The 24,127-nt window shown below is 45.3% G+C and overlaps 2 protein-coding genes across 8 annotated transcripts in view; one reads left to right on the forward strand and one right to left on the reverse strand.

Moving 5' to 3' along the window:
* Nucleotides 1-242: 242 nt before the first annotated feature.
* On the forward strand, nucleotides 243-10,568 carry ACAA1 (acetyl-CoA acyltransferase 1). Its single transcript, XM_083825447.1, has 12 exons — nucleotides 243-494; nucleotides 1,651-1,744; nucleotides 2,002-2,059; nucleotides 2,977-3,056; nucleotides 3,551-3,593; nucleotides 4,337-4,435; nucleotides 5,132-5,212; nucleotides 7,066-7,256; nucleotides 7,364-7,543; nucleotides 8,321-8,376; nucleotides 9,136-9,281; nucleotides 9,428-10,568. The coding sequence occupies exons 1-12, from the start codon at nucleotides 273-275 to the stop codon at nucleotides 9,501-9,503; spliced, it is 1,326 nt and encodes a 441-aa protein (XP_083681573.1). The 5' UTR covers nucleotides 243-272; the 3' UTR covers nucleotides 9,504-10,568.
* A 598-nt stretch (nucleotides 10,569-11,166) lies between these two features.
* The window catches only part of DLEC1 (DLEC1 cilia and flagella associated protein), a 39,624-nt gene continuing 26,663 nt past the window's right edge, over nucleotides 11,167-24,127 (reverse strand). For 4 of the 7 annotated variants that reach the window (XM_083825442.1, XM_083825443.1, XM_083825441.1 and 1 more), the window contains 12 exons: nucleotides 23,824-23,927; nucleotides 22,786-22,856; nucleotides 21,695-21,912; nucleotides 20,663-20,788; nucleotides 18,645-18,767; nucleotides 17,772-17,866; nucleotides 17,596-17,680; nucleotides 16,849-17,049; nucleotides 15,791-15,952; nucleotides 14,647-14,800; nucleotides 13,920-14,043; nucleotides 11,167-11,721 (listed from right to left, as the gene is read on the reverse strand). In XM_083825442.1, the coding sequence (XP_083681568.1) occupies nucleotides 11,598-11,721; nucleotides 13,920-14,043; nucleotides 14,647-14,800; nucleotides 15,791-15,952; nucleotides 16,849-17,049; nucleotides 17,596-17,680; nucleotides 17,772-17,866; nucleotides 18,645-18,767; nucleotides 20,663-20,788; nucleotides 21,695-21,912; nucleotides 22,786-22,856; nucleotides 23,824-23,927 (1,587 nt within the window). In that variant the 3' untranslated portion in view covers nucleotides 11,167-11,597. Of the gene's footprint in view, nucleotides 12,742-13,919; nucleotides 14,044-14,646; nucleotides 14,801-15,790; nucleotides 15,953-16,848; nucleotides 17,050-17,595; nucleotides 17,681-17,771; nucleotides 17,867-18,644; nucleotides 18,768-20,662; nucleotides 20,789-21,694; nucleotides 21,913-22,785; nucleotides 22,857-23,823; nucleotides 23,928-24,127 lie in introns of those variants that run through there. The other 3 variants (XM_083825444.1, XM_083825445.1, XR_014580241.1) reach the window with 3 other exon arrangements.

Raw genomic sequence — 24,127 nt, forward strand, 5'->3', positions numbered from 1 at the left:
ATTTTAATTTTATTACTTTTTATTTTTATTCTGATTTTTATTCTAATTTTAACTTCTTTTTTTTTTTTAACCTTTTAATTTTATTTTCCTTATTTCCTTTTTTTCCGTTTATTTACCCCAATCCCTTCCCTCCCCCCTTCCTCCTCCCCACCCACCCACGGAGCCCAACCCGGGGGGCGGGGCCAGCGAGCGGTGGGCGTGGCCATGCAAATGAAGAGGGCGTGTCCCCGCGAAGCCCCGCCCCCTTCCCTCCCCGCCGCGGGGGCGTCAAGATGGCGGCGGCGGCCGGGGACGCCAAGATGGCGGCGGGGGGCAGCGGCGGGGCGCTGCGGCGGGTGCGGGCGGTGCTGGGGCACCTCTCGGGGCAGCCCCCGGCCGCCGTGAGGGCAGCGCCCTGCGGGAGCCGGGCCGGGGGAGCCGCCGGCCCCGACGACGTGGTGGTGGTGCACGGGAGGAGGACGGCCATCGGCCGAGCCAAGCGCGGGGGGTTCAAGGTACGGCTCTGCTTTTGGGGTGGTGGTGGGGGGAGTTCCCCTCCCTGCTGCCCCTCGCGCCCCAAATCCAGGAGGCGCCTCCGAACCCCAAAATCCTCGCTTCCCCCTCAGGGAGCTGTCCCCGCCCCAAAGTGTTGAGCCTCCCCCCCACCAGCACCCCCTCAGGGGTTGCCCTCGCTGCCCACCGCCCAGGGGGGGCTCCGCTCGCCAACCATCAGGAAAATAAAATCATTTTTTGGGGGTGCTGCGGTGCCACCGGGAGCCCCCCAGCCCCGCAGGCTGCTGTGGGATGCCCAGCCCTGTCATGTCCTGCCCCACGCTGAGCCCACCAGTCCCGGTTCCCTGAGGAACTGCGGTGAGGAGCATCTCCCTCACCTTGCTGCCTTGCTGCGGACCTCTTGGTGTGGACCTCCTGGGCCAGCCTTCTCCTTGCCGAGCCATAGCAGTGGTGTCCCGGGGTCTGAGCAAGACCCAAGCATGGTGCCAGGCGACTGCTGTCGCTTTCTGTCTTCCTCAGTCTCTTCTCACATCACGTTCCCACAAACCCAGCCCCGGGACAGCCACGGCACCTGCAAGTGGAGGTGGTGGTGGTGGGACATGAGGTGTTCCCAAGCTGCCTGTGTTTTTTCTGGGCTTTCAAGGGGTTGTGTTGAATTTGGGGTCGATGACGGCACACGCAGCTATAGTCTTAAGTCACTGATTTGTGCAAAACCCACTCCAGGCGTGTGCCACACGCTGCTGGGCGCAGAAATCCCTGCAGTAACTCCGCTGGAGCTCTGCGGGTGGTGGGGTCCAGCTGCTGCCCTTTGGGGTCATCTCGGTTTTACACAGAGGGAAGTCCGAGTCTCTGCATGCTCGTGCCATGTATAACTCATCCTAGTTGCTTTACTTTCAAGGCCCTACGACACACATTCGTATAAATCCCAGCTAGGTGAGCAAGCTGCGCGTGTTACAGTGCTTGAAAAACACTCAAGGCAAAAACACACATAAGAGTAACGCCTTTGTAGGAAAATTCAGCTCGGTCTGGTGGTGGCTGTAGAGGTGAGGTAGCGCTGCGTAAGCACGGGCACCGACCCTCTGCAGCAGCACGAAGGCGAGCTGGTGGCGGGGCAGTCGTCGGTGTTCGTTGAGTAGCGCTTACCCCGTGTGCCTGCAGGATACCACACCCGATGAGCTGCTGTCTGCCGTTATGACTGCCGTCCTGCAGGACGTCGGGCTTCGTCCGGAGGCGCTGGGAGACATCTGTGTGGGTGAGTGATTGCCCTCCGTCCTGCTAGAGGCTCTGGGACGGGCCCATGGGAGACTGGCGGGTGTTGTGGGGATCAGAAGGGGTTGATGCGTGGCGTTATTACGCTCGTGAAATTAACACGCCCTTGATGACTGTCCCAAGTGGCTGGGCTCCGATCAGATGGCACCGAGCCACGGTGACACTAGTGTCCCTTCGGTGTCCGCAGCGAATAGCGGGGGCAGTGCAGCCGATTGATGGGAATCCTGTCTTTGCACGCAGGAAACGTGCTGCAGCCGGGAGCCGGCGCTTTGGTCGCAAGAGTTGCGCAGTTTCTAAGGTAAACTCAACCAGATCGAGGTTTCTTCTGGTCTTCTTGGGCCTCGGCTACAGAGCAGCGCTGGGTGAGAGGTCGTGATGAGGCTCGTGAGCTCGTAGGAGTTTCTGGCAGATCACCTTTTGCCTAGAAGTCAGACTTTGATCGAGCGTTCGGAGAGCCCTGCTGGGAGAAGCAGGCCCTGTTGGCAGGGGCCGGGCGGTGCTGCGGGGAGCGGCCTCCTCTTCCACGCAGACGCTGCTCCCCTGATCTCCCCCCGTCAGCACAGCGGTGCCAGTGACGGAGGCGTGAGCACTTTGCTCGCTCCTGGCAGCCTTCCCAGGGAGGCAGAGGTGAGGCTGATTAACCTCTGTGCCGCCTCTGGACGGGAGATCTCGTTTTGTGGGCTCCCAGCTGCTTCTCCGTACCGCAGGGCTGTGCTTCTCTCTGCTGTACCTGAGCCCCAAACTAAGCAGTCATCTCCGTTCTTTGCTTTTTAGAATTGTGGCTGATGTGTGCAGCTGCATCCCAGCTTCCAAATATTTCAGCCAGTTTTTATTGCTGAATGACGTTTCCTTCTGCTAAAGCAGTTTACGGTCGCTGCTTTGGAGGGGCGCAGGCACAGCAATTAGGAATATTGCGGAGCCTTTGAGCATTTCTGGCTCTGGTCAGAGCTCAGGAACTAGGCTTGTGAGAGGGACCTGCTTACTGAGCGCTTTCTGAAGAATAGACTCGTGGGGAAACAGCACGTGGAGCCACCTGCAATTCAATTTGGAAATTATCCATGAATTTTGCTTTGTCTTGGTGCAGGTCCAAATAGGTCAACAAATGTATATTGGGATCTGTCCCGAGCACGAGGGTTAAAGTTTAACCAAGCAGCCTAACGTTCTCTGTAGTGGTTTGGTTTGTTGCGTGGTCTTTAACGCTCTCTCATGTTCTAGTGGTATCCCAGAGACGGTGCCTTGCTCGAGTGTGAACCGGCAGTGCTCCTCCGGGCTGCAGGCCATTATCAATATAGCTGGTAAGCGTGCACGGGCACTTGGGTTGGCGTTAATGCCTGCCGCACCACGAGGGCTCCTTTATCCTGGTCGTTTGTTCTCCAGTCCCTTTGAGCAGTAAAAACAGTGATAAAGCCTTCTGCGGTTGGGAATTCTCAGCGTGGTGTTGACTTGAGTACTTTCATATCCTTGAGATATGAAGATGCCCTTATATATGTACCTCATACCTTTGAGATATGTAAGATACCCTTAGAGAAATACCTTGGTCATCTGAGGATGAGTTCTTCCTAGCACCACTTCCACGTCAGGCTCCTTCTCGTAGGGTCTGTCCTGTCCTCCCTGCTTGCAGGTCAGGTCGTGCTTAGTTTCAGCCACATCAGCTCCTTGGCTTACGTTGGAGTGGGGAGGGAAAGCCCCTTCCAGGGGTGGTGAGTGTGTCAGGTGGTCACAAAACTGCAGCTGGAATCCAAGCGCTTGTGCTCCTAACGATAATAATGTTTGTGCCCTGCTGTTACAGGTGGCATCCGAAATGGGTCATATGACATTGGCCTGGCCTGTGGGTAAGAACATCTTTCTGTGGCACTTTTATGGCCTCCTGCGAGCAGCACGCTGTCCTTCTGCAGCAGCTCTCGGATGAGGCGTCAGAAATCCCTTCCAAGCAGATCCGTGTTCCCAGAACGCAGCAGACCGTGAAGCATCTTAAGTTTCGTGGCCTAAGACCGACTGTACAAAAGCTCGCTAGTCCTAGGCGGTGGCTTTGTATTCGTGCACTAAAATTGGGTACCTTCGATCTGTTAACTCATCTGTAGGTCAAAGACTGCAGCCTCTGGGACCCACATCTGAAATTTGTTGTGTTGCAAAATGCGAATGGCATAGCTCACTGAAGCCTCTTTGTCTTGGGTTGCTTCATACTTCATGTTGTTCTACTGCCAACCAGTTTTTAAGCTGGCGCTGGCCTTTTTCTGGCTGTTGACAACTCTAGTCCAAGAACCTTGGGTTTCTCATTACGTCTGAAGACAGAAGTGCCAGAATAGTTAGCAATTCCTTCCTTGCTGTGGAAACATGAGAAATTAACTGTTGACGTTGGTATCCTGTTCTAATGAAACAAGGACCCACTTAGGCTAGCAATCCGTTGTAATTTTGTGCTAATTTTTGTATTGACGCCTGAAGAGCTTCTGCCTCAGCCGGTTTTTAATTATCAGCTGCACTTCTGTAGGTTAATAGGAAATAATATTGTCAAGACGCTGAGCAATCATCATAAGTGGACGCAGTGGCAGTAACTTCAATTTTTTCCCGTGTTTAGCGTGGAAACGATGTCCCTCAGAAGTGCCAATAACCCTGGCGATATCAGCTCCAGTATGATGGAAAACAGCAAAGCTCGAGATTGCCTTATTCCCATGGGGTGAGTGTCTGCTCCCAGAGGGGTTTCCAGGTTGTCCATCCCCCGGTGACTGCTATTTCGCACCGATCTGAGTGCCGGGAGCTTGGCCGTGGGCGTCAGCGTCCTCCTGGGCTGGTGCAGAAGATCTGTGGTGTGGAATGGGTGGGGAAGATCAGCAGCTCTGATGAAAGATTTTCTTACCTTATATGTTAAGCTCAGTGGCTTCATGAATACAAACAATTGTGAATCACAAACTTTTGTGTGTTTAGGATTTCTGGAAATGCTCTTGCATTTCATAATCTCAACTTCCATGGAGAACAAAGCTGCTATTTCCTTATAAAAGGATATTCTGCTGTTCTCTGAAGTGCTAAAGGTGTAAGGCAACAGCTGCCTTGAATTCTTTTCTCCTGTACCTGTCCTGCCAGCTTCATTAACCCCCTTGGCACGGCCACACTTTGGCAGAGATGGAGGCCATCCTCCTCGCTCTTAAACTGACCCCGAGGGGAGTCTGTGGTGTGATACGGGAGCGGATTTGAACTTTGTTTTGGTTAATGGATTTGATTCAGGGCCCGCCCCTGCCAAGCAGGTCCAGGTTGAGCAGTCAGCAGTTAGCTTTGAGACTGAAGCCACTGCTTGTAGCTCGTGTTGTCAATAAAAGACAATTCCAGCTTCACTGGATATATTATTGGATTATTTTTCTGATGTTGTTTTCCCCAGAATAACCTCAGAGAATGTGGCAGAGAAGTTTGGAGTTTCCCGAAAGAAGCAAGATGCCTTTGCCTTGGCTTCCCAACAAAAGTAAATGCTTCTTATTTTTACCTTTTTCATTACTGAATACATAGAGATAGGGGGAAACAAACAACTTTGCATGAGTGGTTAAGTGCAGCCTTCATCTTGCCTTTCAAAACTTAACAGTGAGTAAAGAAGCTCGTTTGGACAGAGCAAAGACCAGCACGTGTCCTGGGTGGTGTGGTAAGGAAGCCGGAGTGCAGAGCTGCTCTGGGAGCCGCGTGGTTTTGCGCACTTATTACCAGACGTGCAGGCTTTGAGCACCGAGTGCAGCTGTGTTTGTCATCGTGTGAAGGATACAATTGCCACGAGGTTTCCGAAGCTGGTGCACAGCTCGGTGTTTTCGTAGTGGCTTTGGCTCGGTGTCAGTTTAAACCGAATGTGGGCGTCAGAGCAGAAGTGATCTTCCCTGAGGGGGAGTATTTCAAAGTAGCCATTTCTAGAGAGCTGCCAAGCTTATAAGAGCTTGTCTTTGCTGCAGGTGTTTGGCTCCGAGTGAGCCCAATTCTACCTCTAATATCCTTCCTTTAGGTTAAGAAATTGCCAGGGGGAGCTGACCCCTGGAATCCCTGGGGCTGGGGAATCCCTGGGGCAGTCCAGAGGCAGTGGGTGAGACGCTGAAGTTTCTGGCATCAAGGAGTTAAACCAGCTTTCAGAACTGTGTTTAAGCATCGCCCCGGTCCAATTATTTATCTAATGCAGGAAGCCACTGGACAAGGCAGTTAACCTTTAAATTCTGGCCCTGCTTCGAGGGAACTTGGCATGCCAGGCTTTCTCACTGACTGATAGCGCAAAAGGGTATGTGAACACGATCCTCACCTCTCACATGAGGAAAGGGTTGATTTTCTGGCTGCAGGCTCAGGATGTCTGTGGAGTTACTGATCTCTCCTTCGGCTCTTAATCTCTCTTACTTGGCAGTATTAAATATTTATATTTTATGAATAAAAGCTTAAAGCAATGAGGGAGTAGAACAAGCTTTGTCTCCAATTTGCATTACCTGAAAAGGGTGCTTTGCTGCTGGAAGGTAAATCTTCTAAATTGTCCCTGGTGCAGAGGCTTTTAAATACCTTGTTAGTATGAAAGATTAAAATTATGTGCTCTGAGTTAATTATAATTTAGCTACTTGCATTCTGCGCACTTCCATCAGTCTGGTTGTGTCAGTTGTTCCCTGCTGGTAATGCTGCTGTCGGAGGGACCAGAGCCGATCCTCTGTGCACCTTTCCTTCTGGTTCCCTTCTGTGTAGTCAATAAATTATGCAACGTAAATGGGAATCATTTGAGGTTGAAAGATGACATTTAAATGCCAGAAGATGATACTTCAAGTCTGCAGTCTAAAAGTCAACTTGTTTTTTGTAGGATGAAATCTGGAATGGGTGAAACTCTAGCCGTTCTGTAACTTCTCACAAGTTATTAGTATTGCATAGAAGCTTAGCTGACTTGCCCTCTTTTAAACTTTCAGAAACAGGAGTTGATCTTTGAACATTGGCATTATTTTCTTCCAGTTGTGGTGTGGCTGTACCACTGGACATGTACAACTTGATGGCTGTGGGCTGGTGGTGGTCAGTCAGTCACTAAGGTGTTAGTGGGGACAGAACAGGGATTTTGTTCAGCAGTGTGAGCTCCTGTGACCCAGGTTTGGGGAGAATGCCCAATGTATAAGCGATGTATTTCCTGTGACAGAGGTAAGAAGTCTGTCTTCCACTTAACAAAAAGCAGTATTTGCCTTCTTCTGTCCACTGCTCAGAGATGATGCACCTGGTACCAAGTCACATCTTAATTCATCCTCGCTGACTGCTCTTGTTGACGTGAGTTCTTGCAGTTCTTCTCCAGGTTATTTTAACTTCTGTACTTTCCTCTAACAGAGCAGCAAAAGCTCAGCAGCTGGGACTGTTTAAAGCCGAGATTGTTCCGGTCAAGACCACCGTCCAAGATAAGGAGGGCAACCAACAAACAATCACCGTGCACCAAGACGAAGGGATTAGGCCCTCCACCACCCTGGAAGGCTTGGCAAAGCTGAAGCCTGCCTTCAAGGAGAACGGCAGCACTACAGCAGGTCAGCTCTGTCGTTAATGACATCATTTTCTGCCATTCCTGTGGCTTACCTGCCTTGTCACACAATGTGCTCAGGCAGAAGAGGTGATAATAAATTTCTTCCGACAGGCAACGCCAGCCAGGTCAGCGACGGAGCAGCTGCAGTTCTGCTGGCAAAACGTTCGAAAGCAGCGCAGCTGGGACTGCCGGTGCTGGGGGTGCTCAGGTCCTTTGCCGTGGTCGGAGTCCCGCCCGATGTCATGGGCATAGGGCCAGCCTACGCGATCCCTGCCGCTGTGGGGAAGGCAGGTAAGGAACTCATCACTCACACGGTGCTCAGCACGAGGCAGAATCGCACCCTGCCGACTGAGATTTGAGGTCGTTATTCCAGCATGTGCGGCTAGCGGGGAGAGGAACACTGGGCTTAAATTCAGACCCTTGAAAGAGGTGCTGCCTAGTGGTGGTGTAATACCGCTCGCTTCGGAGGTACAAAATACCACTCACTCGCCTTTGAGAAGCTCAGGACTGCACGGTCTCAACAAGCTGCCAGCATGTGGCAAATGATTTCGAGTTCGTTTAGTTCTCTTTTCACTGAATGTGACTAGGCTGTGGGTGTGTGGTTTTGTTTGTGTTTTGGTTTTCTTTACAATTTTGGCATCTGACCAGTGGAACGGGCTTTCCTCAGTGTTATCATACTCACAGGGTTAAACCGCTTTTATAGCTCACGATTATTATTGTGGTCAGCTGTCATCACTGTGGTTACACATTTGCCTATAGTTTTATCTTTGTCTTGAAATACCCTTCGATCTTTAACCCCTCTGCAAAGAAACCGTGTTTAATATAAGGAAACTGTGCAAACACAGTGACATGATGCCACGGACTGTGAGGTTTTGCAGTCTTCAGATACTTGTACACATAAAGACATACAAATGTAGACACCCGACAGGGAGCCAAGGTCCTCCCTTTGTTGTTGTTAGCAGAGTAGAAGTAGAATTCGTAAAGGAAGACTTCAAGTGAAGTATTCTCTTTGATGTACTTCTAAGGCAATAATATCTCCTTTTAAATCCTGACTTTTCTGAATCATAGGTCTGACACTAAATGACATTGATATATTTGAAATCAATGAAGCTTTTGCAAGCCAGGTGAGTGATCATCCTGTTTGAGTTGTTACAGTGCTTGGAAACTAAATATATTTCAACTTGGTCTCAAAATTAAGATTTGACTACATTTCTGGCCAAATGTTAAGAACATGTACAGACTATTTTCTTGAAATAAAAATAAGCAGGCATTGCTTATATAGCATAAGATTACCTTATTATTTAGTGGAGATCTTTTTTAATCTTTATTGTTGTATCCTCATACCAACTTGCAAAATTGCTATTTCACAAGGCTGTAATTTGTTATAGGGTGGTGTCAGTGTGAATGTGTTGCGCTTACCAATTTGCGTGTCCTTAATGAAATGCAGAAACTTCCACTTGTTGTCCACAAATCTGTGACTTGCCTGTCAGAAAGCCTGTGGGCTCACTTTGAGATGAAGTTGATAGGTTTAGCTTGCTTCACGTGCTTTGGATTTGTAATGTAGTTCCACTGCTTTCCACTGGAAAATGGTCCAGCTAGGCAGGCCTGTAAATACTAATTTTAATACTTTCAGAGTAGCTGACGCAAGAGTGTGGATTTTCTGTAATAGAAAACATAACTTGAGCTAAATTCATTCTGAGCACAAATCTTCTGAAGCCCCTAGACCCGCCTAGGATTATCTGCCTGGCTGTTTGCTGTCCTTCTTTGTATGTGGATGGAGATCACCAGTCTTCTCTGCAGCCCTTTTAGTTCTGTATTGCAGGAGAGCTGGGAACTAACAGAGGTGAGAGCATGCTGTGAAACACTTCCCCGTGTCTTCCCAGGCTGTGTACTGTGTTGAAAAGCTGGGCATTCCCATGGAGAAGGTCAACCCCCTGGGAGGAGCAATAGCCCTGGGGCACCCCCTGGGCTGTACCGGCGCTCGGCAAGTCGTCACTTTGCTCAATGAATTGAAGCGTAGAGGGAGAAGGTGAGCACTGAACAACGGTATTGACCTTAGCTGTATCTGGGTAAATCGGGCTCAGAAGTAATCATCACTTTTGTTGGATTTTTTTCCCCTGGTCAGGTGATATAAGCGTGATGTTTTTCTTAATTCCGTGTCTTCTTTCGTTCCAGAGCGTATGGTGTTGTGTCAATGTGCATTGGAACTGGCATGGGAGCTGCAGCAGTATTTGAATACCCAGGGAACTAAACTCCAGCGTACTGACAAATCAACACAGCTGCTAATTCTCTGCTTTCTCTAGTGATAGCAAATGATTTGCACTGTGAAATCAAGTGTATTCAGGGATCCGTTACTAGCTCTACAAATTTCAGGCACAAATTGAGAAGCAGAATAAATCCTACAGCTCAACTGAGGTGGAAAAATGCAAGATTGACATTTGCTTCAGCACCGTAAAGCATCCTAGGATGAGAAAAGAAACGAGTTCAGCTGGAGTTCAGAGACAGGCCCTCGTGTGGTGATTGTGAACGAATACTTGTAATTGATCCCTTTACTCTGAACTCCTCTCTAATTATGTTTACGTTGCATGTTGTCTGTATGACAAATCACCTAAAACCATGGCTCCAAATGAAAATGTCAGTGCATAGGAAATGGCTTTTCCAGGGTTTTCTTAAAGATTTCACCATCTTGAAGGAAGTTTAGGAAGATGTCTTTTGAAAGCAGTGCACAGACTTAATGTTTCCTTTATAACTATGTTTGTCCTACCCAAATCACAAGTTGGTTCTGTCTTAAATCCTCCGTATGCTAGAGGATGGGCTTTAGCTTTGTGTATCTATATAGAGAGAGAGTTTTCTCTTTTTTAACCAAGCTGCTCTGAAACCACCGGGGGGCAAGGTGGAAGGGTTACTAGCAAGTAGTTTACACAGCAGCAAAATATAAACAAACAAACAGTTGGGGTGCCTGCACAGAAAGGTTCTGAGGAATTTCTAGAAACAAAGTGTTTGAAAGTAGCCATTCCATTTTTTTACAACATGTTTCTAATTATTAGCTTGTATGACTAATATAGTAGACAAGCTTATGCTTAATAATTAGATATAAAACAGATTTCAGTACTAATACAAATGTTTACATTTCATCTTAATTCTTCCTTCTCTGTTCTTGTTAACAGAAAGATCACTGAAGCTAAGAGCTAATGGTTTGAAAAAGAAATGTATTAATGACCTTTGATGTGCTAGGAAGTTTAAATTTGTAACACAGACTGAAGTTTTTTGTCCTAGCTCTTATTTTGCACTTAATAATACAATTGGGCTCCTGCAATATCTTTGTATTCTTTTTATTGTGATTGTTAGTTGAAGGTCACGATTAGCTAGAGCTATTTTCTTTTCTTATGTTCCTGTTCTGTAGCCTGCCTTGCTTACCCAGCAATCTCACATATTTCAGAGCAAAAAGATAGCGTTATTTAGGGGGGAGGGAGGCAGTTGTAGCTTCAAGGGTCCTCTTTGCACACTGAGGTTCCTATGTCTAAAATGAGTTCTCAGTGCCACTACGTATCTGCTTTCATCTAGGCAGAAGGCAGATAGCATCATCTTTTGTTTTCTTCCAGGGTGGGTTTTGGCCCCTTCCTCCCCACGCACACTGCCTCTAACAAAAACCTTACATGATGAGAGTGGAAAACCTAACGGTCTCAGAAGTGGGAATTTCAGTGACCTTTAGCTAAAGTAATTCTAAAAACATTTGAAGAGATCTGTGAGTAAATGGGAACCATGTGGGAGGAAGGAATCAAAAGGAAGAAGGGTTTCTCCTGCTGTAGTTGAAGGGGCTGTTCTCAATACCCACGCAGGATGAAACATGCAGAGTCCAGGAAACGTTTGCTTTCCCTTATTTATGTAAGATATTGAGAAGACAGCCAGGGAAATGTTGGTCTATTCACTAATTCTTGGTTTTATTATGTATCAGTGGCCATTTTAATGTCAAACAAGCAGAAAAATTGCAAAACAAAAGCTTCTTTTTACCATACCAACAGTCATGATTGTAATTTGAAGCACACTGTACTATGCAAAAGTTTTTTGACCTAACAGTTACCATAGCTGGCTTGCAATTTAAAATGTCATGTTGCAGAGGCTGGCTCTGCGGGTAGTGCTAAGCTTATCACAGCAATAAAATACCACAGGATGAGATTGTGACTGTTTTCAAATTACTGTGACTTTTTCACCCATAACCTATAAACTTTATTCTGCTAAACCTCCAGTACACATTTAAAAGCTGAAGTAGATGAAGCTACAGGCTCAGCTGATTACACTTTTGCAGCTGACTTACTACCTTGCCATCCCTTCCACACTGTCCTACTTAAATCAAAGGCAGGTCTTCATACTTTCCATCGTATGATCCGCGTCCCCTGAGCTGCAGCTTGCAAGGCTTCTCTCCGAGCATCCCCGTAATGGTTACAACGGCTTCGTACTCGATGTCCTTCCTAAAGTGCAGAGGGAGAAGATGACATTTCAGTTATAGCTGGACCCATCTCCATGGTTCAGGATGATATTAGTTACTTTGTGGAAGAAAAAGGAGAGAGCTGGCTTCGGTTTCAAAAATACGGGGGGGTTTTAAAGCAATGCTACAGTCTCTACCTCAGCTAAAGATACTGGATTATTAATTTCGTTGTTGAAAGAAGACCTTGAGTGTCTTCCTATCTGTGAAAGTCAATTTGAGTTTAAATAAATAAAATCAAGCTCTCCTAAGGGATTAGCATTGCTTGGGAACAAATGCCTGCCTGCACCGCTTTGCTGTGACAACTCCTTCCCTCTGACAGACAGGTTTGAAGCTGGTAAGTCTGTCAATGCCAGCAAGTCAAGGGATAATTGACTTGAGTCCACGTTGTAAATGAACATCAAAGAGCTTCCAGCAAGTGGAGTTTTTAGCACTTGCGTTAAGTGGAAGTCTTACAGCATAATTTGCCTAAGGCTGGTGCTACCCAGCGCCCTTGGGATCCTCCAGCCGGAGTACCTCTCTGCTGCTAAGAGCTTGCCATTGTAAAGGCCTGCGGCAAGAGCCTTGTCTAACAGGCAGCTCTTCTTTCTCCTAGTACAAAATTCTGCAGGAAGACCGCTGATTAAGGGAGGTGAGTCACTAAAATCACCTCACACCTCGCATATCATCATTTACTACTGCCGTGCTGGTGCTGAGCTCGGCAGTGCTGGGAAGTGTCTGGCCAGGCCTACACAGGTGAGCTGGCTGCTGGACAGCAGCGCCTGCGCTTCCTGGTAGCTTCAGGCAGGCTGATTATTGTTGGATCTGTTGTCAGACAAAAGGAAGCGCTTCAGGCAGAGTCGAAAGGCACTGCTGGAAGATTTAAGTAGTTGAGAGTCTGGTCCAAGTTGGTCTCTGGTCCAAGGCACTGCTCAGAGCAAGGCCTAACAGCAGCTGCTCCCAACCTCATCCCGCTGAGCCTGCAGGAGCTCCAGGAGTGGAGAGCTCAGGGCCTGGCCTGGGGGACCTGAAGATACAACAATAGCTGTCACCTGTAGGTTGCTTCTTGAAACTTCCCTCTCAGCAGTGTTCAGAGTCCACTGAAATCACCGGGATAGGCTCGTCCTAAACTTTCTGCCAGGATGTTAAAACTTCCACGTAATGAGTGAAGCTTAAAAAAAAATACTTGTCTTTTTTGGGAGGTGTGAAGGAACATCATGGGACATTTCCTGTGGCCATCTCAGCAAAAAAACATCATTTGTAACAAAAGCTATGTTTTCCTTCAGGATTTGCATCTCATTAATTACAGCAAAGAAATCAGAGGTTTTGGGTCAGTGCCTCTGCTATTCAGAAGTAATCTGCAGCCTTGACAAAAAGTTATGGTAAGATATCCATAAACATAATTAGAACAATACCAGATGTTTATAGGACAAATAAAATTATTTGCATCTGATCTCCTGTGCTCTTTGCTGTTGTCTGCCTGCAGCTCGTGTTATCTTTGTCGTACAGGAAACCTTTGGACTAGAAACAACAAAAGTGCATTGATTTTTTTTCCACGAAACATCAACACGGCTCAGTCTGAACATTGCACCAAGCTAAGCGAGAGTAAAACAATTTGTATCAGTGCTTTAGAATAACATTTTGCACTATTTGCTTCATCAGGTAAATATTCTGAGGTAAAGGAATTCAAAAAGTTAACTTTTAGAGCACAAACTATAATGAAGTATCCCTGAGACTGACTGCAAAAGACACAGCTCTTTCAGGCAAGACGAACAGATTCTTACTGGAATTTTGAACTACTCCATACACATTTCTCTCTTTGTGCTAATAAAGTGCTAGATGCATAAAGGAGTTAACTGTTGTATTGGCTTCTGCACTGAATTGACAGGCCTGAGATTTGCCCTCTGTTGAGGACAGTACCCTAAAAGAAGGGATTTTATCCAGTCATACACAGGCAGTATGCCATGCCAACTGTTTTAACAGCGTGATTTGAAGTAGGTAAGGCCGAAATTCAGGGTGAGAATTCTAAAAGAAATCCTGTATGTGGGAGCAGTGGAGGGAAAGAGGATGGAAGCACAAGATCGACAGGTGTCAAAGGCCTGATAACACAAGAACAGAGCAGAACTCTGCTTTCAGTGACTATTCACAATATAAGTCTGGTCTTGACAGGAAGTAACAGCAAGATTTCAGTTGTGTTAACTGTACCTGGCAGTAAAGGTGATCTGCAAAACATCTTTGGTAGGTTGGTCCCCTTCACGTGCCTCCAAAATGCCATTAGGAGGGGAGACAGAAAATACTTCCAGGTCATTATTATGCCTTTCCTGTTCATCTGCAGCAAAGAGGGCAAGTATCAAACAAAGCAATATGAGACCTTCTGTATAGGTTTGTACAGCATATAGCTCTCAAAACAATGCACCTCCTTACGTGCCAACTAATAAATCATGTTTTGCACTGTCACAAGCTTTCTGTGCATGTGGCCAGTTTCTATTTTCATCCTTTAATCAAGGGGAGTGATCAATGTCCTTGTGTCAGAATAATGAGACCCTTATCTTCTTTCCTTTGAAGTCCATCTGTTGTTGATCTCATTAGGCACAAGCTCAAACAGCCCTCGTGAGGAGCTGCTGCTTCTTGTTGCCTCCTGGGATTGTATTATAAATGAGCAAAGCACGTCCACCAACAGTGAGGGTTGTGGTTTGATCCTTTGGTTAAATCTGGAGTAAAGGCTGAAATCAGCAGAGATACACTGATGTAAAAGAAAACAAAAAACAACAGCCACCACCACCCCACGTATGTGAGAACAGAAGCAGACCTGGTATGTTTGGACTAAATATCATCGTATGAGGGAATGCATGCAGTCTTAACAAAACCAAAACAACAAAAAAAAATGAATAAAACTAGAGAGCAAGGAAACCCAATTGCAAAACCCAAATACCCAGCAAAGCAGTCCAGTAACTTCTACAGCCACTCCTGTTAGACAGGAAGACATGTTCAGTCTTGGTCTGTGCAACAAAGCAGGTCTTGAAATCAAGCATGTCGCAAGACAGCTCCAGAACTGGGACAGTAAGGTATGCAGTCACTGGGACCAGCTACAAAAGAGAGGAAAGGAAAAACAAGAAAACACTTTATTTTTTGTATTGTTTTGTATCTGCTGCAGCTGGATCATTCTTACCTCAGGCACTGCACCAAGAGCACTTATTCTGTGTTCTTTCTGTAACAGAGTCAGTTCCCCATTCTACAGCTTTGAATGAATGAAGTTGTTGCTTGTTTCACTGTTTTGAGATAGGTTTTCAAACTAGACTTTGTGGACTTAATGAAGTAACACAGAGTGAACATTCTGGTTTGCTATTAGGATTTTCTGTGGAGATACAGACATTACAACATCTTGTTGTCCCCGAGGACTTTATATGGTCCACTGTGAGTCATTCCGTTGGTGCAGATTGCCCAAGATTATTATTATTAAGTTGACTGCATCTTAGATACGGTGCTCGGATCTTACAGATCAGTCCTGAGAAATACCTGGTGTGAAGAAAATGCAGCATACTGGAACTGCTGAAGATTAGGGTGGGGTTTATAGCTTTCCATCTGGAAAAGATCAGTCTTTAAATGTGTGTGGGCTGTGACCACACCATATGAGCTGGGCAGACTTTGGAGATTTTCAAGAAGCACTTGGGTACTGCAGGAGGCAGCGCTTGGTGACTCAGTTGCTGGCATGTTCATTGAGACAGTCCTGCTCCCTGCAGTGTCTCAGGACACTGAGAGTCATACTGTGATCGGGCATGTTGCCCTTTGATTAAGACATATCATCTAGGCCTTCCTGCTGTGCAAGCGGTGCTCTTGCAGAAAACAGGGGTACAATCACTATGCTGCTGACCCAAAACCTCTTTGCCAATCAGAGAGTCACGTGCAGGCTCAACAGCGAGCTATCTCCTTTTGCAAACCTGTGGCCATTCACTTCCACTGTATGCTACAGGTTTACTCTAGAGGTGGCTGTATTTCACAGCTGAGCGAACCCTAAGGCATGTTCATTCTGAATCAAATGTGCTGATAAAACAGCCCAGTGCTGTTCATTCTCTTACCTGGGTACTGTGGTTACTATGCTCGATGACCAGATTTTGACTGAACTTCAGCTTTCTCTCTCCGTTCTCAAACTGGAGCACTTGGAATCCAGGAAGCATCTGGGTATCTGGCAAATGTTGATAGGTAAGCAACTCCAGAGTTGTGTGGAATGACACTTTCACCTGTGGGAAGAGGAATTCAGAGGACTGTCACATAAGATGGCACTGTGTGCAGGAAATCCAAAGTAAACACTACTCAAAGGCCCAAGTGCACATTTTCCCACTGGAACCCAAAAGTGTTGTGCCAGCAACCAGATTCCCACTGGAATAAAGTGCTTTAATGGACATTAAAGAAAAAACACAGCTTTTTCCTATAAATCGAGTACAGAGAGCTGGAGTGTAAAGGTGAACAGCTAATTGCTGAACCACAGGAGAGAAACATTCTCTAGCAAGACAAAAGCGCTCAGTTCCTGAGGTTATAAATACCATATTCCCAAAGATGTTTTAAAAATGTAAGTCTTCTTTCTTCTGACGCATGTGCAATTAAGACCTGTGTGCCTCTAAGTCAAAATGAACATTGAAAAACGAGAAGCACACTTTAAAATGCAGCTGAGGGTTATTCATTTTTGCACCCTAGCTAATTCTTGAATCCAAGACTTTGCTTCCTTTAATGTCACTGTGTACACCCCAAACTATCCATTTTTTTTTCTCTGAACTGCCTGCATCTAATTTAAGGAAATGAGGGAATGTAGGCTTTGGAAGTCTTTTAATTAGTCCAGCATGTATTTGGCTATTGATTTAGGTGAGGTCCAGAAATGACACAGGGCTTTCTGCAAGAATTTGTAATAGGTCAGAGTTGATGAGAAAAGCACAGCAGAGCCACTGTGGAAAAATACTTTGTACCTGCAATATAGCAGGCGAAATTGCAGTTATTAGCATTTGCTAATATACCACTATTTCCCCTGACATCGGGAGATTTCTATACTGGTTGTGTTTTTCTTGTGGTTCATCTGGGCCATGCTAACATACCAATTACTAAACTATCTATTCTGGCAGAGGATTATTTTTTTTGAGCCTACCAGCATGTTTTGCTGGGGATAAAGTACAAGCTGCGGTTGCTGTTCTGTTTCTTCCTTCTTGCTGTGGGATGTTTTGGTGCTCTTCTTGAGATCTGTGCTGGCCAGGCTGAAGGGCGTAGACAGAAGGAGCCTGAAGTACAGAGGAACCTTAGTGCAATTGATGAGTTTCAAACTCTGAGTCATTACTGAATCTGTCAAAACCTGGTAGAAAAATTATTCAAAACTGGTTAGTTTAAACTCCCTTGAGAGCTTTGTGCTAGTCTGGTCTTTCAACAGCACCAGGGATCTGAAGGACTCCATCCCAAAGAAGCCCATTATTTTTTCCTTGTGTTTTTCAAAATTTCTTGAGTAAAAACCCAAAATACAAATAATGTAATAAGGTTAGAGTCATTGAATGTCAAAGGTCACAGAAACGGACTACGCTGCTCTAAGTGACTCATTCTCCTATCAGACCTTTATGTATTGAAAAGAAGTACTTATTTTTCTACTTAAGAAATCCTCTGTAAATAAAATAATACTAGAGAAAGATGTATAAAATAGGCATTGTCTGAGCTCAGCTGTGCTTATTCCTGGCTAATAAGTACCTGTAGTCCTTTTAGTTTACATATAACTATGTGCAACATCGAAAATGGCAACATGAGGACACCGGTAAAGATGCATTTTAAAAACCATAGCATGCAGCTGTGAATTCTCACAGTAGCATAACAGCACAGTCCAACAGAATACATCTGTGCGTGAAGTACTTACTCCTGACAGAGGCTGATCTGGTATGAGATCACTTGCCATAGAATAAAACATCATTCCTCCATCATGAGCCATGTCTACTTTTAACCTGCGTGTAAAGAATCAGAGCTGGTCAGAGCCCTTCCCTCCAGGCTGGTTTATTCTGTGAGTGTGGGAGGTGTCAGTGTGAAGGTACTTACAGAGCGTGCCTTACGGAGGCTCTCAGGTCTATTCGTAACGGTGGAGCATCGTAGCCGTGTTCGCGGTTGACTTTGTCAGGCACTGTCTTTGCGAGCTGACAACAAAATCCAAGCAGAAGTTCCGTGTAAATGACAGCACTGAAACCTAAAGCCCTGCTTTTCACTTGAGAGGCTGTTGGCCGAAATGGGATTCTGCTTGGCAACGTATTGCCTGTTTGCAAGACGTGATGGCAACGTGCAAGGAACAGCAGAAGTTGAGCAGTATTTGGACTCTTCATGACTGTTTAATTCAGACACAGACAATATTTCCTCCAGGAGTAAGGAACATTAGGGATGTTTTTATTAAATATTCTGTTATTCATTCATTATACCTCGCACCTTTGCAATGATTCATGTCAGAATCTCAGAGCAATTCACAAAGCACTACTCAATCCTCGCATCAACCTATGAGCTGCACTTGCAGTTTTTGAAGAGGAAGCTTCCCAGAGGAGAGAGGTGCTGTCTGAGATCTCACAGGAAGGTTGGTGCAGAGCCAGGAACAGAACTCAGCAGTCCTGAGTCTCGGTTGCATTGTTAGCTCTTGTTATCAATACAACCTGATGTTGTGATAGCAATTCAAATCCTGGGCTTTTGCCTGGGGTTTACTGCACCAGACAATGTAACAAGACGCTGACATTCCCACCCCACAATGCTTCCAAGCTAAAAGGTAAATGCAGCAAATGAACAAATCTAATTAAGGAAGGATGTTCGGGGTTGCAGGAAGAGGACTGTTTGCACAGACTGGCCAAGCATACAGCAGCCTGCATGCGAAATTACAGGAATGGAAACGATTATTTCCTAGTCATCTTTAGCCCTGCTGGGATATCAGTTTACCTCGTCGTCTAGGCTCATGAATCCCAGCACAAACCCGCCACATTGCGCTTCAGTGCCGCTCTCCGGGAGGACATGCGGGGTGAAGGAGATGCAAACGGAGATGCTGCCACCTCCTGGAACCACCTGCAACCGAAAGAGACGCCTGCTGAGCAGTGCAGGCAGCTGCCGGGATTGCACAAGCACTCTCAGCACCCAGCTGCTAAAGCCGAGTTATACAAGCAGCCTGAAACCTCCTGGGAATGGGCTAAGCTCAGGGCATGCAGTGAAATGACAACATGTGGCAACAAAACTGGTTTAATTATTTCAGCTGCAAATATCAGTATGGCTATTTTATCAACAGTTTAAGCACAGTCACAGAACAGCTCCCCTAAGCACACATATACAAACCTGTCTGGTTTTAGAAATACCTAATTCTACCCAGTTCTTACCACTCTTCCTCCATGGCTAACTCAGCTGATTCTCCTACAACTGACAGTATCCAGAGACACAAGAAGCCTTTTCTGAAGATATACAAGTGTGAATTATGAGTGTTTTACAATTCAGTTTACTCCTGGCCATATCTTACTTTACATAACAGCAGGGAATGTACTAACTAGCTACAGTGGATTTTCTGTGACGTACAGGTTAAATAGGTCCTGCATGATTAAACCACATTATTGCTGCAAAAACACTTGCCATCTCCTGCAGAACCAGCCCAGGCCTAGCCAAGTTTGTGAGCTCTGGGGACATGTGCTGTGTGCTGCTGTCAGGCTAGTGCCGTGCAAAAGCAGCCTCCCTGAGTTCCTGTGATCACAGGGTGAGCTGTTTGGCCCTGCTGGACCTACGTTCAGAAGAAGCAGAGCTAGCTCAGCTCTTCTTGCACCGCGTTCCCCCACCCAGAGTGGTGAGGACTTAAGGAAGCTCTGCCTGAGCTCTAGCTAGCAGATAGCTAGAAAGCTCTGCCATGTCCTACAACACTGCAGGGTCCGTGCATTGTGGTCACAGAGAGCTTATTTGCTCACAGACATGGACTTGAGCCAGGTCTGGGTAGCTGTGCTGCACATCACCTGAGCTAACAGACCTTCTTGGATCAAAAATGGAAACATGGAGGACATTTCTGCAAAGAAATACCTGAATGGCTCCATAGACATCAACTACATCCTACGTGGGTCATGCTCTCTGCTGGCTACACTGAACAGATTCTCTCCACAACGAGGCACTTATGTTACTTATCTCAGATCACCCCAGAGCTGACCGCAGGCTTTATTGCTTTCAGAACCCATTTCCATAATTATTATTATTTTTTTTAATGTATTCTTTAGCTTATTCTAACTTGTAACTGAAATTCTTCATCAAAAATCTTGCTAATCAAAACTGACACATTGGTGTTTTGGGCAACCCTATCACTCATAGTTAGATGTTTCAAGAGCTTTACCTTATTTCTAAGGAATTGTGACAAGGTGGCCCCTATTTGCAGCAGTTATTTTTGACATACAGTGGGTTACAACTGTTTATTCAGAAAAGCTGTCTATAGAACACCCCTTTCCCAGCAGCCTGCTTTCTAATTCTGCCAGTTTTACTTAGCAAATCTACATTGATTAAATAATGTGCTTCTAGAGCATCAGCAGGCTGGATGCCTCCCACTTCATGCCACACACTTCACTGAGGCAACCCAAGTGAGATGTTCTCTGTTGCTGGTTTTTTTGTTTGTTTTCTTTTGTTTTTGTTTTTTGTTTTAATACTTCAGTAGAAACGGATACCTCCAAGTCAGACCAGAGATGCCACTCTAGGGAGCCCAGTATAACTGAACACCTAACTCCAGTCATCACATCAGTTAACTGCTCAAATGTAGGCGGGACACTTCTTTTTCTTTTCTATTGACTCTGCGAAGTCTTCTCATGGTCACTTTCAAGACCCAAAAGCCCCCCAGGCCTACTGTTTAGTAGTCTCTGCCCCAAGACCAAGCTTCCTCTTCCTTTGTCTCCGCTATCCTACAGAAAACACGCTAAATCTAAGCACAAAGAAAATGTACAGCTTACTATCTGTCTTGGAGTGATGGAGTAGGGGTTGTTAGCAGCAACCCCTTCATGAGGCCGTATAAGTACAGAGACGATCTTCTGCACTGTGGGTTCTTGAGTGATCTCTTCGCTGTCTGTGTCTGAAGACTGCAGGGACACAAGGGTGGAGAATGGTTAAAACCGTTACGCTGCAAAGGAGGAATGTAAGAGAAGCGTACAGGGAACTGTCCGTAAGTATGGCCAGCTCCAGTTTCTGGCACAAAAGCTGGACACATGGATGCGTCCTGCACATACATTTTTTCATGCATAGGTTTGCTCTCCCCAAACCAAAACCTCTTGAAAAATGTGCATGCTTGGGTCCTGTTCAGCAAAGAGAAGCACTCAGCTGAAACATCCCAGGCCCATTATATAAACCAGCACTCTAGGGAAACAACTCTCCCTTGTTGCACGTGGAACATTGGAGGTGTATTCAGAACAACTATGCCTTCTGAGCTGAAACAGAGAAAAGGTGCTTTCTGTGAAGCTTTTGCTAGATCCTGCATGACACCTTCTCCCTGTTGCTCCCAGCCTTTCACAACAGTAAGTTGCCATATTATAATAAAACTTTACATACTATAGTCTGTTATAATATGGTAACATCGAACAGAACCAGTCTGGTTTGGCACTGGGACATATGCCTCCAAGACATTAGCTGCGATTTGAACTCTGCAGGTTAGATTCTGCTCTCTGACTGCAGCACTTAAAGTAGCCATGAGAAAAGTAGCTCCAAACTGATTTGTTTGTCGATGACTATTTAAAAATGTATCTGTCCAGCTTTTCTAAAGAGGAGGAGAAGCTGAAGAGCTATTTGCTTACAGCTCATTTTGGAAACTGATTACTGATACCTATAGTCACCTACCGATGGCATTGTTTTTTTGACTGTGAGAGGAGCTGACATTTAACAATCCAGGCCTTGGTTAAATGTTGTATTGCATGTTCTTGTTTTCAACATTTCATGCCAAGAAACCCATCATGTATCTCAGCAGCAGTATAAAAAACAGACTAACAGCTGACCTCATCGGTGGTTTGCAAGGCTGGATAAACGCTTCCACAGGGATTGGGGGGTTGATCCAATTTTAACGCGATCTCCGACTCCGAGTTGCTACCATTTGATGCAGTCTCATTTTTATCCATGTCCTTAGGAGGGAAAGGGTCTCCAAAGAACATCAACAGGTCCACCAGCTTTTTATCATCTTTTACTTGGTTATAAATTTCCCAGTCCAGGCGGATGTCTGAATTGAAAAGGAGAAAGGACAGTTGTTTCTGGTCATTCAGAAGACCCCATTGCTTAGTTGGCACTATAGAACAAGAAGATCAAGTAAAGAATTTGTTGTCTAGCAACTGGATTTGTATTAGATCACACATTAAGCTTTGCCATGTTTGCTGTAAACAAACTATATTGATTTAAGAGCGTGTGTGCATACCCTTATTACAGTTTAGCTACTCTCTAGATCCCAAGGTATAGTTTCATTAACACTAACATAAATGATAAGTAAACATTAAAATAAATGGTAAGTGCTTTGTTTGTTAAGCAAACATTTTTGGTGGCATTCAGGAAAAAAAGAAAAGGTGATTGAGCATTGCCTTGAAGAGCTTAAAATCTCACTTGAGATAAAAAGACTAAACACAGAAGAGCCTGATGCCACAGATGCCACTAAGAAGCAGGTGAGAATTTCACAAAAACAGTATGGAAAATCCTGAATTCCCATCATTTCAATGAGGAATGAAAGCCCAGATGCACTAGGATAGGATGTGCTGTTTCATAGTAATAACACGTTGAGTCAGTTACACATATTTTCCTGTACTCTGTCTGGAGTTCAGATGATTTACTGTTGCAGAAAGCAAACTAATATTCATGGCAATAATGTCCTAATAATAAATACTACCATTCAGATAAAGACTAGTCAACTCGTACTGTTTTTCTGTTACAGTCAAGTTAGAAAACAGCTTAGATATTGTCTTATAGACTGTCAATATCTTTACAAAAAACTTCCTGATAAGGAAACAAGGCCAGTTAGTCAACATGTTAATGGGTTGTTCTATTTTTATTATTACAAGGAGCACAATGCAAGTGTTGATGTTTGTTTTACAAAAGTTAGTTTTACCAAAGGGAGTAGGATTGTTGAGCCGGACACTCCGAAAGACAGGACACCCTCCAGAAACGTGACTGCCAAACCTGAGGGGGGAAACCTGCTATTAGAACGTGCAGAAAATAAGTGAATGTCCGAGACAATTTTTCATTAAAAATTCATTTAAAAGTGGAACATATCTGGCTGCACTGGCGGCCTGTTAAGAATGGCCATCAGGTAACACATGGCCAATACCGCAAAATACAACATTACTTTCTTTAATCAGTCTTTCTTCTAATCTTAGCTGTCTCAGACATTTCAGGGTGAACATGTGAAGTCAGCTTTTGTGGAAGATGCAGGTAGTGGCAGCACACGGCTATGCAGCAGTGGAGTGACCCACGTCAGACACAGATTTCCAGGTGCACAAGGGTCTTTGATGGTGGGTGGCTAAATCCATTTTCTATGCCCCATTACAGAGCTGACACTGCAGACTCTCTTAGGTGCAGTACAACATGCAACGTTAATTCTTCTGAAGTCAGAGAGAAGTGTTTTCTGCTGAGCGTGTAGTGCCCCGGTCCTCATACACCAACCCTTTCGCTTTACCCAGATGTGCAAATGGAACTCGCTGTGTGAAAAGACTTAAACCTTCCCTTGCCCCTGTGTAATCGGGGCTGCATTTTTCCATGGTCCAAGCAAAGGACAGGGAAAAATGTACTGGGGATGATGAGAACTGCCACCATGTACAGTTGGTCTTGATCCTGGAGGTCTTCTCCAACCTAAGTGATTCTAATTTCCATCCCAACTGAACTAGATAATTTTGGAATTAATAAAATTTCATGACTGTAAAACTGGAAGAGTGATTGCTGGTAAACCTGGGAAGATTTGTTTGCAGATTCTTTTCTAATTATGCTGGCAGAGACAAATGCATCGGTGTTATAGAAGCAGATATTGTACTTTGACAGTCACTGTGCTGACCTGCTCATTATACCACAAGAAGATGGGAACAGGTATATGTTGGCTATTGCCCAGTGGTATTTAATTGTCTGACTTCTCTGACAGTATTTTGGGCTGTACCTGATTATGGGTTGCTGTGTTTGTGGTCCTGTCATCTGCAGGAAGATTGGACAGCCTTTCACAGTCATTTGCATAGGAATTAATTTAGTTTGTAAGTCTCCCACCTATTAAAAATGAATTTCTGCTATTAGAATCAAGATATATCTCTAGTACCTGGGTTACCAAATTACGTTTTGAAAACCAATTTGGATTTTCCTATGACTGGTATCTTTTAAAAGCACCTAATTCATATGCACCTAATTCATAAGCTAAAGTTTTTCTCAGCAGGAGAATGCAATTGTTCATACATTAATCAGCTTCCCTG

Source organism: Anser anser, assembly GCF_964211835.1.
Source record: "Anser anser genome assembly, chromosome: 2".
NCBI lineage: Eukaryota > Metazoa > Chordata > Aves > Anseriformes > Anatidae > Anser > Anser anser.

Bases quoted from the DNA above. Each gene is read 5' to 3' on its own strand.
- ACAA1 (XM_083825447.1), top strand. From the start codon at position 273: ATGGCGGCGGCGGCCGGGGACGCCAAGATGGCGGCGGGGGGCAGCGGC. The intron at 495-1,650 runs GTACGGCTCTGC...GTGTGCCTGCAG, and splicing joins CCAAGCGCGGGGGGTTCAAG to GATACCACACCCGATGAGCT. The intron at 3,057-3,550 runs GTAAGCGTGCAC...CTGCTGTTACAG, and splicing joins GGCCATTATCAATATAGCTG to GTGGCATCCGAAATGGGTCA.